At 48.6% G+C, this 14,431-nt stretch overlaps 1 protein-coding gene across 2 annotated transcripts in view; it reads right to left on the bottom strand.

Annotated features, from left to right (window-relative positions):
• Positions 1–14,431, bottom strand: part of SLC22A15 (solute carrier family 22 member 15) — a 398,229-nt gene that overhangs the window by 152,907 nt on the left and 230,891 nt on the right. For both annotated transcript variants that reach the window (XM_069635638.1, XM_069635639.1), the window contains exon 6: positions 4,553–4,765. In XM_069635638.1, coding sequence (XP_069491739.1) covers positions 4,553–4,765 — 213 coding nt within the window. The remainder of the gene's footprint in view (positions 1–4,552; positions 4,766–14,431) is intronic.

The following is a 14,431-nucleotide window of genomic DNA, read 5'->3' as shown; positions in this document are numbered from 1 at the left end:
AGACTGGAAAAAGTTATACGTGTTCTGACGATTTGAGGAAGGATTTAAAAAGGCAGGTAAGTATCTGTTATTGCTAAACTTAGCCAAAAGCTAGAAAACTCTTTGGATCTAATAGGGCTACCGGTAAGTATCCTCACTAATGTCTGCCCTTACTTCGGTTTTGGTCCAGACTTCGCAGGTCCAGAGGTGGCCATCAGAGGTACTTTTTCCTACCTTCCTCTCTGTTCTGAGATGCTGCGGGTGCAGACAGGTCCGGCTAGTCACAATAGCTGCTGCACTCTTTTCCAGAGGAAGAATGTGAAAGACCGCACTGCAGCATGTCTGAGGACACTGGAATTGTGCAGGGAAACTAGACTTTGGTCACAGTCGCCATTGCACAGTGGCTCGAAGGGATTCCGCTATCGCAGTCTGATGCAGCCTACTATCTCGTGACCCCAAGGTACTGGGAAGTCAAAATTTGGCAGAAGGCGCTCTTGTTAGATAAGCTGGTGACCCCCAAAGCCTCAGGTAAAAAAACATGCGACAAGGGCGCTCCTATCACGGTAGCCAGAATTTGAGCTGGACAGTCCACACTGGATGGCCCAGGGACACTTCCGAACCAGGTCAGTTGTAGGGTTACCAGAAGAAGTCGGGAATGTTTGGTTGCACCAATCCAAAGGGTTGAAGCACCAATTAAGACCTTCAGAGATCAGTCGCCAAGCAGGGCTTCTCTCGGACAGCAGCAGGATTCAGTTGCAAGGCCTCGTCAAGAGCGTCTCAGGATCGTCCTTCGTCTGCTCGGCTTCTCAGAATACTTGGTTACTTCTTCAGATCTGCTGCAACATCCGTAGGGAACCTCTTCTTATCCAAAGTCAGTTGAGTGATCAGACTCAGCCCACCAATGGGATGATCAGCCCCAAACATGCACACCAGCAGTGATCCAAATCAGCGACCGCTGTGGTTTCATGCCCACATGCACACCAGACTTTCTGGAGCCAGATTGTGGATTAGGACCAAACAGTCCAAACTTCTTCCTGGCTCCTCTCACACACGCCTTGCACGAGCCTAAGAAAACCTTTGGGTTTTCCCGGGCAAGTGCAAAACCACACAAGGGTTTTCCTGACCCGAGAGCAGGAAGAAGGCTCTGTGACACGGCCATTGTAGGATTCTTGCCACACTTGGTAGCCAAACACAGTAAGCACTGTGAAGCTAACCAAAAATACAGCAAAAAGTATATGCAGCCAAAAGTTTGTCCTTTAGCACATCTTAGGTAACCAAAATAATTTTGCGAACGGAGTCTAAGGTCACACAAAAAGAAACCCCATTACAGTGCATTGGAAGATGCCTTGTGCAATGATAAAGTTACCCAAATAGGCAACAAAGTAGAAAGCTAAGGGAAACAGTTTCCCTGTACTGCAGCCTGAAGGACTAGTCCGTTTCCATATAACAAGCAAACAAAAGGCCCGTGGAGTGAAGCGGAAGGCTTCACACACAGCAAAAAGTCAGGTCAGGATGAACGACGGAAGCAAAAGGATTAGGGGTCCTTAGAATATGCAGGAGAAGATCCTTCTGGAGAAACATTCCTAACATGAGATACCAACATATAGCAACACAGAAGGAGCAACAGATGGATTAATGTTGCGTTGCAGAGATTATAGATAGGGCAGTGCAGTATAGGCCCTGTGTTTAGAAGTAGTACACAAAGTCATCTTTCCGGTAAGGTGTTCAACAAGAGCTGAAGTAGATGGAAGATGGAGTCGGATAGGTCAGCATGTTAACATGGCAGAAGTGTCACCATTTTGGATGCTAAGGGCTAGTACACAATGAACAGAATAGAACGCAGGCCCTGATGTGGAGTTGCGGCTCTGTTTAGCTCAGTCCTAAAACCAATCAATTTTCCGTTCCCCAAAAGAGAAGCGGAGGTCAGAGATCCCAGCAATGCACAGATAAACGCTAATTGTATCCAGCTGCAGGGCCTGAACGTGGTGGGAACGGAATGTAAGCTGTGGAGAGAGCAGGAAGGGATGTGCCCTTTGAAGGACAAATTAATGAGAATAGAGCATGAGGTTTTGTGATGCCAATAAGCCAGGCGAAGATTTATAGCACTACTGTCCTCACCCAAGAAGCGGTCATCCCATTTGAATTACAAGCACAGGCATAACCAAAAGCAAATGAATCCCTGAAATGCAGACTCAAGAGTGCTGCCTTGGTCACGTCATTATTGGGCACCTGGGGTTTGAAGGAGATAAGGGGGAATTGTGTCTGGAACATTCTGTGGTTTGGGATAGGAGGAGCGGAGGTGATGCCAGTAAATTCAGTACAAGGTCGGAGGTGCAGCTTGTGTGCGCCACGGCATCTAGTATAATGAGAAGGCCTACTGTCGTATCAAAACAGAGTTGACCTCGCCAGTTTACTCTGAACGTGTCTGTATCGGAGGGGTGCACATCACGCAACCGTCATGATTTATTAGTATATCAATATGTTCAATGGCCAATCCCATACCTGGATTTAATAGTGACGATGCAGTGGGCCAAGTGTCTAGAGGAATGGGTTTAGATATGGTGTGGCCAATTGGTCCACGGACTATAGTGGGGTATTAGCATGTTCTAAAAGGTGGTAGCGAAAGAAGATGGTGGGCTGACTTTGTAACCTGTGTATGCAGATATGCGGTTTTACGCTATGCAACCTGTATCTTCTTGGGGCGTGACGAGCTCTGTGTCAGTCCAGTTTTACGGGATAGTCCGAGAACTTTTTCTATGTAATAAACCTAGTTTTCCTTGCATAGAGGTGCAGTGACTATTTGGTCTTTTGGATTATTTTTATCGTTCAGGTCTTCGGTTACTATTCTCCTTACAGAGGTCATTTGCTTATGTGCTGTTGTGTTACATATTTCCACCATTAACAAAATAGATTGTGTTGTGACTAGAGTTCATGTAGAAGAACAATTACTACAAATGCCAGAGGAAGAACCTCATTGCATTAGATAAAGCACAGCTACAATAAAAGTAGCAAATGACAGTGCACTTGCAGGAAGGGCCTTGGTTGGCTGGGATGGTAATGCTACAGCCCGGAAGTTTGTGCTAAATATTGCACACATTTTCAGATTTAGGACAGTAGATACTCTCTAAGCTCTGGGGCTGTCCAGATTAAAGAATATACTTCCTCTGTTGCAATGGAAAAGCTTGGTTGTAGAAAATCAATATAAACAGTTGGATTAGAAGAGTAACTAGTTAACAATTGGCGGATATGTGAGTATAGATAACGTTATGGGAGAAAGGTTTCCACACATCGGATATCAATCTAAATCAGAGACCAAGAAAGTCGATGCTGCTGGGAAAAATCTGCATGGCCACAGTCGATAATCAACCACCTGTGCTGGCGTTCACAATTTTGTGAATAATCAGACCTTTTACTTGTCGATAAGCACCAATCACTTCTGCGCCACACAGAAAACAATCATATGTCGTATGCCAACATTCACTACCATGAATTCGAATATGCTTCACTGGAGGCAGGAACAGTAAAAGGGGAAGAAATGGCTGGTGCATGGGTTACCACCTCGTACGTCGGTAGTGAAGATGTGTGTGAAAAAAGCTTGCACAATGAATCGTCCACAAAAGTGAAAATCAGGGTCTGGGATACTTTCAAGCACAAGATGGACTTTGGTCCACCAGGGTAGGGTGGATTGAAAGCTCTTAAATTAATCCTCACAAAACAGGTCTCAATTATCATTTGAACCAACACAAGGGATTGTGCAATGTATGCCTGGCACCATTAAGGACTGAATGAAATTAAACTGCATTTCACATATATTAATCAAGTGGGCTACCAGGAAACGCCTAAATACTACATTATTAATATCAGAGTTGTTTGTTAATCCAAACCCATTATGAATGTGCTTAGGAAAGAGTCAACCATGGGACAGTAATACGTTGCAAAACAAATGTTGTGCTTTGTATGTTTTCGGATAGATTAGCCCTGAGAAAGCCTTTATCAGGAGAAACACTAGCAAGTGCACCAATGGTATGTGTCAGCTTTTTATACAACCATTATCACAAGGTTATGTGTGTGTATATTTTCAGCAATATACTAACACTTAAATCAAGTTTTATATTAAATGTTTATGAAAAAGTGTGGCAAGTTATTATATCAATAACACTCCAGAATATCAGCACAGTGCAGACTTGTGGTTTTTATAGAGAAGAGAGACTTGGGTTATTAGATGTTCGACAGCCACGTTAGGCTGAAACAGCAAGGAATACGAACCTTATAACAGACAGACGATATATACGAATGTTCTTCAACTCAGGTAGTCAGAGAAGTTACTTATAACACTTACCCCTTTTCTGTGAAAAAAGAATTTACAGCGATTTGAAGTGCCTTACTGAAATTCGCCACACTTGGGGATTAGATGCATTCCACAACATATGCCCGAACTAGCATACCAAAAGATTGTATTTTGATATTGATCTGATGGAAGTGTGGACATGTTTTGTAGTCTTGGTTCTAGGGACCTGGGAAGATCTGACAGGAGTGCAATGGGGAAGCGAGTGAGCATCAATATGGCCAGTACCAGATATACATCATGATGACTGTTCGAACCAAAAGGATCCGGTGGCAGAAGATATCCACGATGCCGCCAGCCTTTTCCGTCGTACACGGCCGTGGCGTCAACGAGAAATTCACTTTCTGTCTATGGTTCTTCTTGGCAATGAGGTAGAGGGAACGTTCAGCCTCAGTCAGCCGGCCCTGCGCGTACAACCAGCGCGGAGACTCTGGGATGAATCTGCAAAACAAATATTGAATAGTTACTCAAAGACGAATAGAAATTACATGTAACCCAAAGTGAAGCGAGTGGAAATGATCAGTTTCCAGAGTCCCAATCATACAGAGCAGCAGAACATCAAAGGGTCTCACAATTCATCATAGAAGCTGTGATCTCACCTACATCAGCGCTCCAGATATAACCAACACTAGACATGCAGCTTTTTACAGGAAGCCCAGAGAAGAACAGACTAACAGGAGCATGGGGTTTAGGGCGGCTCTTTCTGGGGCACAACTGGGTCTTATAGTAAGTTAAGGCACAATCAGTAACGGCAAAGAAGAACTTGTTTAACTCTTTCATTCCCAGTGAGAGCCACACCAGTGAGAAGCCGATACCCGAGCACAGAAGAAAATGAAACAGTAAAGCGATTAATCAAATGTAAATGTTCATGCACAGGATTCTCGTAAAACCATAACAGATCACCCTCTCCGATCCAGCAAGCCTCTACCATTTATCAACTCCTAAATTATAACAGAACTCTCACCCACAGCCTAATGCGTTTGTTTTACTGGTTTGCAGTCAGTATTAACGGTCAAGCATTTTTAATGACAGATATGATTTGAACCTTCAACCCTACAAATGATTAGGAAACAAATGTCAACTATTAAGATTTTCTTTTGTTTTGCAAATATTTATGCTTGTCCCTAGTTGAGCTTAAGGAGTTTGTTCATGTGAAAGTGGCCTTTAGGGAAACAAAACTTATCAAAATCAAATGATTCAAATGAAAGCCTGATAATACATGTTACTTGGTAAAACTCCCTCCATGTTACTTGGTAAAACTCCCTCATCATAAGGATGTTTTAAGTAGGACAACTATGAAGCACAGGTCTTCTAGCAGATGCAATAGCTACAACTGTGTTCCAAAGGACAAAAAGGAAAGGAGGAGTTGACTCCGATGGGAGAGCCTTACCTGCTGACAGGAATGGAATAATTAAAAAACAGACTTGCTAGGTTAGGAAAGATTTTCTTTTTGCAACTTCACCTCCATAGATTTCTATTGGACGCCCATTTGTTTTGCTTATTTTGACCTCCATCCTGAATTTGAGGATGTGAGTAAAGCCAGCAGCTTTACTTCCTTTGTGCTTTTTGCTCAATTCTTATGGGGAAACTGACTAGTCCCTCAGACTGTCAGTACTGAGAGACCATGTCTCTCTTTGTGAATTCTTGTATTTTGACAATTGAACACATCACCTTACAGTGAAGTGTAGTTAGGATACTTTGTATCCTAGTAACGTTTTATATAATGGCTTTTTGGTTACTTTGACAATGTGCCCAAGACAAGTTGGTGGCAGCTCCCTAAAACGGGCGTGCCATGAGATTTGCCCCTTCTTTGGCCTTCGTCTTGCCTTCTTGGGTCACTTATTGCCTTATATGGAAATTCCTTTCCTGGGGAAAAGCGGCTGCTTTCGTGGGCAAAGGTGATTTGTGTGTGTGAACCAGAGGAAAGGGCTGAGACGGTCTAGTCCCAATACACAACCCCTGGCGACTAAAGGTCTGTTTCTGGGCAGTTGTGATGACCAGTGGTTGTCCCAGTTTGGACAACCCATAGCTTGTGCAAATGCTTACCATTGGTGAGCCTGCTCAGAGCATGCATCTTGGCTAAAAGGAGGGCTCCTGAAACTGTTCATCAGCTCACCGTTGGAGCCAAGACTTCTACGAAGAAGAGCAGCGCGCAGATCACGGAGGGCGACCCCTGCAGCTGACCACATAGACTCTGGTGATTGGCCCAGTGAAGCCCTGCTAATCTGCCTGATCTCCAGAAAACCCTTGTTGGTGCTTCGACGCCTGGACCAGTGGGAACAATCAGTCTCAACCCCTGCTCAAGGATCTGTGCCTTCAGAGCCTTTTCAAGTGTCCCTGAACCAACCGGTGGACAGACAAGCTCTCTCCTGGGATACCTCCCTGCCGCCTTCGCTGTGCCGAGCAGAGCCTTAGAACTTTGCAAATCTCCAGCTTGTGCCACAAGTCAGCTGCTCCCGCCTTTTCAGGGGTCTCATGTCAAGGGAAGCTGTTCTGTGCCTGCTCCTGTGTTCACTGCTGTCCAATCACAGGTCGCCGCCTGACCGTAGTGACTTTCGTTGGATCTTTGTTTCCCTGAGGTGTCCCGTGGCCACCTGTCCCACTAAACTATTCCTTTGTCTTTGTTAGGTTCTTCATCTGGGAGCTGTCAGAAAAGATTCCTGTGCACCACGGCAGACAAACTAAATACCGAGAAGCCTGTCTAGACTACCCTGGCAGTGGGAATAAGAACAAAACAAAGTCTAGAACAAAGTCTGAAACCTACACAAGTGGAATCCGGAACATCCCAAGCCAGACAAGTAAGTCTAAATGCCTGTTGCTTTCTCCCCCGGTCTCCCATTGGGTGCCCTGGGCGTAAAGTCCCGCCCCAAACTCACACTGACCTGACCTTTGGTGGTCGTATCTGGACTAAGGATCCTTCTCTAGGCGAGTGCAGTGGCGACCTGAACTTTACTGAAACTTAATCTAACTTTGGAATACTTTTGTAGTACCACCGCTAGACACTTAACAGAACTGGTGAACTTTGGGCACAAGGTCCCATATCATCTTAGGGTTGGACTTGCTAAGACCGAGGTAAACGGTCCAGTGTAATCTTACATCCGACTACCCACCTGTATTGCACTGGTAATTGTTCCATATGCAATTCTATTCTCCTAATGGTGAATGTGTTTATGTTTTATAAAGTTTTGTGTGGCAATAATTACCTGTGATTTTTATGTGCTTGGTGTATAATTGATGACCTAATAAATAACTTTATATACAGTCTAACTCGTATTACGGTTGATCTGTGCATACAGGAAGCACGGCATACAGTTTCACTCGTATGCGGATTATACTCAGGTGTTCCTGAGGATACAAAATCAAGAGGAGACATACGAGATAGTGGAACGGTGCCTACAAGAAATACAGGCCTGGATGTGTGCGAATGAGTTATTGCTGAATGCCAGCAAAACAGAAGTGACTGTATTCACCTCAAAATACCATCTGCAGGGGGGGGGGGGGCGCTGTTGCGCCGAAGCAAGATGGTCGCTTGAGTTTGGGCTCTGGACTGCGAGGGCACTTTTCCCCTGATTTCGCTTTGCAAACTGCAGCTGGATCACCCGTTACTGCTGGGGCTGCTGCATGAAGCTGCATTCTACCGTTTGGCTGACTTTTGGAGCCGGGGACCCTCTGTGCGTCTCGCCGCTGCCATCGGCAGTACAGCGCTACTGACACCCGATCCGCCCCGTGGGGGGGCTCCATGGAGTGCGGACCTGCGGCGCCACTTGACTCCCCGGCGCGCTTAGCCTGCGTGGGGGAGGGGCATTAGGTCGCCCGAGGCAAGCTGAACTGCTGGACTGCCCGCGTGGACACCCGGCATTCTCAAGGGTGCACTGCCTTGCCACGGACTGGTGGCTGGAACCCGAGGGCTGTGGATCCCCTCGACCATGCCTGAACGCCGTGGTCGGCTGGAGCCACCGCGGCGCACCCTGCATCGCTGTGCTTCTGGCCTGTCTCCCTCCCTCGCTCCCCCCTCCGGAGGCGCTCCTGTTACAGCGCTTAATGAGGTGGGTGGGCCGGGTGGTGGGGAGCGGGCGAACTTCGCCCCGGAGCTGCGGAGCCTTCCCCTGCCGCTGTGGGCTCGCCGCGGGCTCTGCTGGTGGGCTGGCCTGGAGGCGGCAATCAGCTCCCCATCCCGCGTTGCTGTGGATTGCCTGTGCCCGGTGCGCGACTAGCTCTCTTGACCGTCTCAGGGGGAGGTTGGCCACGTGGGGGCAGAAGTGTATGGTTACGGTTTAATTCACCTCTAAGCTGGCTAGTCCTACCCAGTGCACTCTTACGGCATTGACCTCGGCGCTCGTCACGGGCATACTTGGCGGGATTGGGTCCCACACTTGGCCTCCCACCTCATACCTATACTGGCCCTGCTATACTGTGCCAGCTCCAGTGCCGCTACGACTGGTGGTGGCCCCCCCTGGAAGTGGCCACTTGTGACCCTTGGCACCGGTCTCCCCACCCTGTGGTGCTGGGGTTTCCAACGTGGCGAGGGCCGTATCCAGGGGCTCTCGTATAGCCACACTGAACCCTGATTTGTAACTTGTTGGTCCGGTGTTGTGAGCGCCTTGTGGCGCAGAATCTAGTGGCTCCACGTGCACCGGCTGGAAATAGGTTCATCCCTGATTGCGGACAGTTGCAGTCTCTCCAATTTACAGCCCACGAGCTATACCGATCCGATGGTCGCGTCCGCTGAATAATTGCACTGGTGATTCTTCCACCTGCACTAGGCTTAATTCTTGAGAACAACCATTGGCCACGCGTAGTCGGGCTCGAGGGAGGTTTGGGAGCGCAACTCTAGCCGGACAGGGACATAGACTCAGCAATCCAAAAGCCCACACCACTACTAACCTCGAGAGCCCCGATCCTGCCACTATCACCCCCGCTGCTGATCACCTGCATCCTCCCTGCCTTCGAGAACCCTACCCCGGTCCACACCATGACTAAGGGGGCTGGCACCGGGGAAAAGCAAAGTTCCCTAAACATTTTCACTAAAACGCCGTCCAGGTCGGCGCCCGACGCCCCTGAGGAGGCGGCTGCCGCCTCGGCCCCCTCGCCCTCAGACGACTCACAGAAGATGCTTGAATACATTCGAGATGGATTCACTACACTGCATACCAAATTGGACGACATGAACGGAACCATCTCTTCCATAAAAGCCCACATTGAAAAAACGGACGGTCGAGTCGCTGAAATTGAAACTAGAGTGGGTGTCGCTGAAGACGACCTGGGCTCCTTCCGCGCTGCGGTCTCCACACTTACCAATCGAGTATCGGCTGCCGAGAAGAAAAATGATGATCTTGAATCCCGCTTGAGACGAAACAACCTACGTATTGTCGGAGTACCCGAGGATAACATCACGGAGCCCATGGAGAACTACGTGGAACGCATCCTCATGACACTCCTAGATTCCTCTAAAGTTTCCCCGCAATTTGCAATTGAGAGAGCACACCGATCCTTGTCTGCAAAACCGAGACCTGGTGCTCCTCCCTGGCCCATCATAGCCAGGATCCTAAATTTCCGGGACCGCGATGCCCTTCTACGTGCGGCAAGGATCAAGGGAGAACTCCTTCTGGGGCCGGCGAGGATCTACCTTTACCCAGACTACTCGGTGGCGGTTCAGCGGGAGCGCCAAACCTTCGTGGCCGTGAAGAAAAGGCTCAGAGACTTAGGAGCCAAATACTCCATGCTGTTTCCCGCTAATTTAAGGATAGAACACTCCAACGAAACTTTTTTTTTCACGATTCCAGAGGAGGCATCTAAGTTTCTCGATGAGCATTTCCCTGGCTGATCCCTTGACACCACAGTGAACTTCAATCTATTGTGTATATGCCTTACATCGGCCTCTGCTAGAGATGGGCCATAATTAGCCTTGCTCACTGTGGTGGTTGTGTCATCCATGACTGCTCTGTTTTCTCTTCTCTGAATTTGTTGCTTCTTGTCAAGTTGATCCTCTTTTCACCTACCCTCTTATGGCATATGTTTCATTGGGTTTAGTAACCTATACCACGTTTATGCTGCCCCAGCTCTTGGTACATGTGGTATGTTTCGTTAGATCCTGGATAGGATACCGGGGCCCTGTTTGGGTCCTTGCCGAGCAGTGCCCTCCATCACCCTTACAGAAATGCATTTCCCCAGGTGTTGCAGCCCTGTTTGCTCACCCAGCACTCCTTGAAGCATACCCATGCTATTCATACTGGTTGCTCCGGCTGTGGTAGTGATTCTTTAATGTGCCCTTCAGTCCGCTGCGCCTACGCTAGACCAGCTAACAGGCCCCCAGGCGCAGATGCCGAAACGTTTGTTATTGTTGTGGTTGGGGCTTCATTCCTCATGTTGGGGGAGGGATGTGGGTGGGGGAATCGGGGGACAATGTTAAAAAAGACTTGACAACCGCCAGAGAGACCACTCATGACACACTAACAGTGCATGGACTTAGGAACAGGAAGGCTCATATGCCTGGTTTTGAGAGAGCGTGGGCTGTCTCGGATGCGTGGTATAGTACTCATACAATCCCTCCACGCTAATGGCGGGTGGTAACCTAACCTTCATGAGCTGGAATATCAGGGGTCTGGGCAACCACAGAAAGATGCGTCAAATACAACTCTATGCTGAACGCCAGGGTCTTCAAGTCCTGTGCCTCCAGGAAACTCACGCTCGCACTGAACAATGCCAGAGATCGCTAAACAATGGGGTCCCCAGAGGTACTACACTAATTACTCCACTCAAAGTCGAGGTACTCTCACCTTAATTCACAAGAGCCTTAAGTTCTGCTGTGCCCATTCACAAATAGACCCACTCGGGAGGTATATATTAATCATTGGTAAACTGCAAAGTCAAGAGGTAGCTATACTGAACATTTACGGTCCTAATAGTGATGATCCCGAATTCTACCTCCATTTGGCCACGGTCCTAGAGAGTTACCCTCAGATCCCGATTATATGGGGTGGAGACTTCAACACGATTTTAGACGTTGACCTGGACAGGTCAGGCTCTAGACCTCGCCAACTCTCAAGAGCAGCATACACGATTCTCACTACTCTCCCCCGCCTGGCGGTTGTTGACGCCTGGCGCTTAATATACCCAGATTAGCGTATGTATTCCTTCTATTCTTCTGTCCACGACTTGCATTCACGGGTAGACAGATGGCTCGTGTCGGATGTCCTGATTAGGTCCCTGTCCCATTTGTCCATCCTCCCCAGGACACTATCTGATCACTCTCCGGTGGTTATATCATTGAATTGGGGTCCTGACCTCCAGAGAACTAGACAGTGGAGAATGAGCCCCCATGCCCTCCTGGACCAGACCTTTGCATCCGAGCTGGAGTCCTCCATTGAGGAGTTCTTTGAGCTCAACACAGATTCGGTACCCTTGCGTGCTACCCTTTGGGAATCATTCAAAGCTTTTACTAGGGGTATTGCTATAGCCAAAGGGTGTGGAATCCTTAAAAACATTCAGAGGGACATTGCATATAGTGAATCGGCACTCGCTGACCTGGAGTCCCAGTATGCTCAGGGCCATTCCCCGACGCTCTTGCATCATTGGGCCTGGAGCTTGATAGATTCCGCTGCCTTGCGGAGTGTGAAGTAAAATTCCTCGAGGGCCCTCACGCGGCTAGACGATACGGGGCGGGTGAGCGACCGGGCCGCATGCTGGCCAGGTTGATGTGCCGCGAGTTTGGGGCCCCCAACATCCCGGCGATAGAAAGAACTGACGGAACGCTTGCTACCTCACCTCAAGACAGCAACATTGAGTTTCTAAAATTTTATACCTCCCTATACACAGAAGCCGTTGGCCCCCATGTTTCAGAAATTGACTCTTTCCTTGAGGGCCTCCCTCTCACGGTCCTGTCTGGCAATGCCTCCGCTTCCCTAGAAAGCCCCTTCACCATTGAAGAGCTTACGGAGGCCATTGATTCGCTAGCGGCGGGGAAGGCCCCTGGCCCGGATGGCCTCCCCATGGATTTCTACAAACGCTACAAAGCTATTTTGGCTCCACAATTATTAGCTCTATGGGAGGAGGCGTGCGACACAGGTATACTCCAACCATCTCTCTGCGAGGCGATAACAGTCCTCCTGAAACCAGGTAAACCCCCCCACTCAATGCGCTTCCTACCGCCCCCTCTCGTTAATAAACTGTGATGTTAAAATATACTCTAAACTTCTGGCCAATCGTCTAGCCCCACTTATGCCGCACATTATTCACCCCGATCAGGCGGGCTTTGTCCCGGGTAGGTCCACTTCCCTAAACCTTAGAAGACTCTTCAATGTGATTAGTAGAATAAACCCCAATACGCAGGTGGTGGCAGCTACGTTGGACATGCAGAAGGCATTTGACTCTGTGTCCTGGGAATATTTGTGGTGAGTCCTTGAAAAATGTAAATTTGGTCCCAACTTTCGAGCCTGGGTCAGGCTCCTCTACACCAGTGCTGTTGCTAACCTTTCAGATTGCCAGAGGGACTCGGCAGGGATGCCCCTTTTCGACACTTATTTTCGCAATAGCTATGGAGCCCTTTGCAGACATGATGCGTCAGTCACACTCTCACAGAGGCTTACGCACGGAAGGGCAGGGCGACAGTCTCCTTATACGCCGATGACGCCCTCCTGTACATCCGCTCCCCCGAAACCAACCTGGCTCCAATCCTCCAAGATGTGGCCCGATTTGGACACATATCTGGGCTGAGAGTTAACTGCTCTAAATCGGCCCTATTTCCGCTAACGGATGCCACGCTACCCCCCTCTGATCCGATGGGTTTAACTTGGTCTCAATCCAATATTACTTATATTGGGGTTTTGGTCTCCCGGCATGCAGAGAAGCTGCGTATTGATAACTATCAAAATTACCTAACTAACCTGGCCACTAAAACCGCCAGTTGGACTAGACTCCCCATCTCCCTAGCCGGCAGAATCGGTATACTGAAAATGGTAGTGCTACCTCAACTTCTATACCGCTTCACCAACCTCCCGATATGGCCGGGCAATGAATTCTTTAAGGCGCTACACGGCATCACAAACACCTTTCTCTGGCATTCCAGTGCAGTCCGTCTCAAACTTGCTATTCTTACCACCCCCAAGGAACTAGGTGGGTTTGGCGCCCCCAACTTTCTCAGGTACTGGGCGGTTACCCAATCCCAATATACATCCTATTGGTTCAACACCAAAGACCCCCCCCTTCCCATGTCCGACTGGAGAAGCGGAAGGTTAGCGAGCGTGCAATTGGATCCATTATTCTCAAGCCCGTTCCCCCTGATCGGGACTCAGCAGACCCTGTTAGCACATCCCTAGCACTTACTAAGATGTGGGCAATGGTGGCCACGCCTCACCCATTTCAAGGGGACCTCCCACTCTGGAACTTCTTTCCAGATGTTCCATATATCCCTCATCCCATGGTGTCCCGCTGGGCGGAGGCTGGTCTCTTAACGCTTCGCGATGTCTTTGTACAAGGCAACTTCCTTGAGTGGTCGGACCTCCCTCTCTCCCTTAGGCGGAAACCTTCTGCCTGGCTGCAATACTCCTCGCTGCGCAGGAATCTTAAGGCCAGATACCCCGATTTCCCCACACTCCCACCAGACGATCCCATAATTACAGAACTATGCTCCTCCGATTCCTTGAGAGGTAAGGTATCAAGATTCTATAACCTACTACAAACCAGAGCCGCCCCCTCCCTCTCTAAACTTGGACTTAAATGGGAGGAAGATCTCGGTGCCGAGATTACTGATGAGTGCTGGTCCCGCATGTGCAGGCGGACCCAGGAAGTGTCCTTTAATTCAAGGTTCAAGCTACTGCAATTCAAGGTTCTGCACCGGTACCACTACACGCCCGCTAAACTGCATCATATGTTTCCTGAAAAATCGCCTAATTGCCCCAGATGTGGAACGGACCAAGCTACCTATATTCATATGATTTGGCACTGCTCAAGCCTGGAGCAATACTGGCGTGACATATGCTCCACTATGTCTGACATTCTAGACCACACCATTGACCCCTCTCCTATGTGCTGCCTATTTCATGATCTACCCGGATTGAAACAGGATTCTAGAAAACTGGCAGGTCTATGTTTTGGGTTGGCAGTGCGCTG

Source organism: Ambystoma mexicanum, chromosome 7p (assembly GCF_040938575.1).
Source record: "Ambystoma mexicanum isolate Mex_15411 chromosome 7p, UKY_AmexF1_1, whole genome shotgun sequence".
NCBI classification, from domain to species: domain Eukaryota; kingdom Metazoa; phylum Chordata; class Amphibia; order Caudata; family Ambystomatidae; genus Ambystoma; species Ambystoma mexicanum.
Note: the sequence above shows the minus strand (reverse complement) of the source record. Positions and strands in the feature narration are given on the sequence as shown.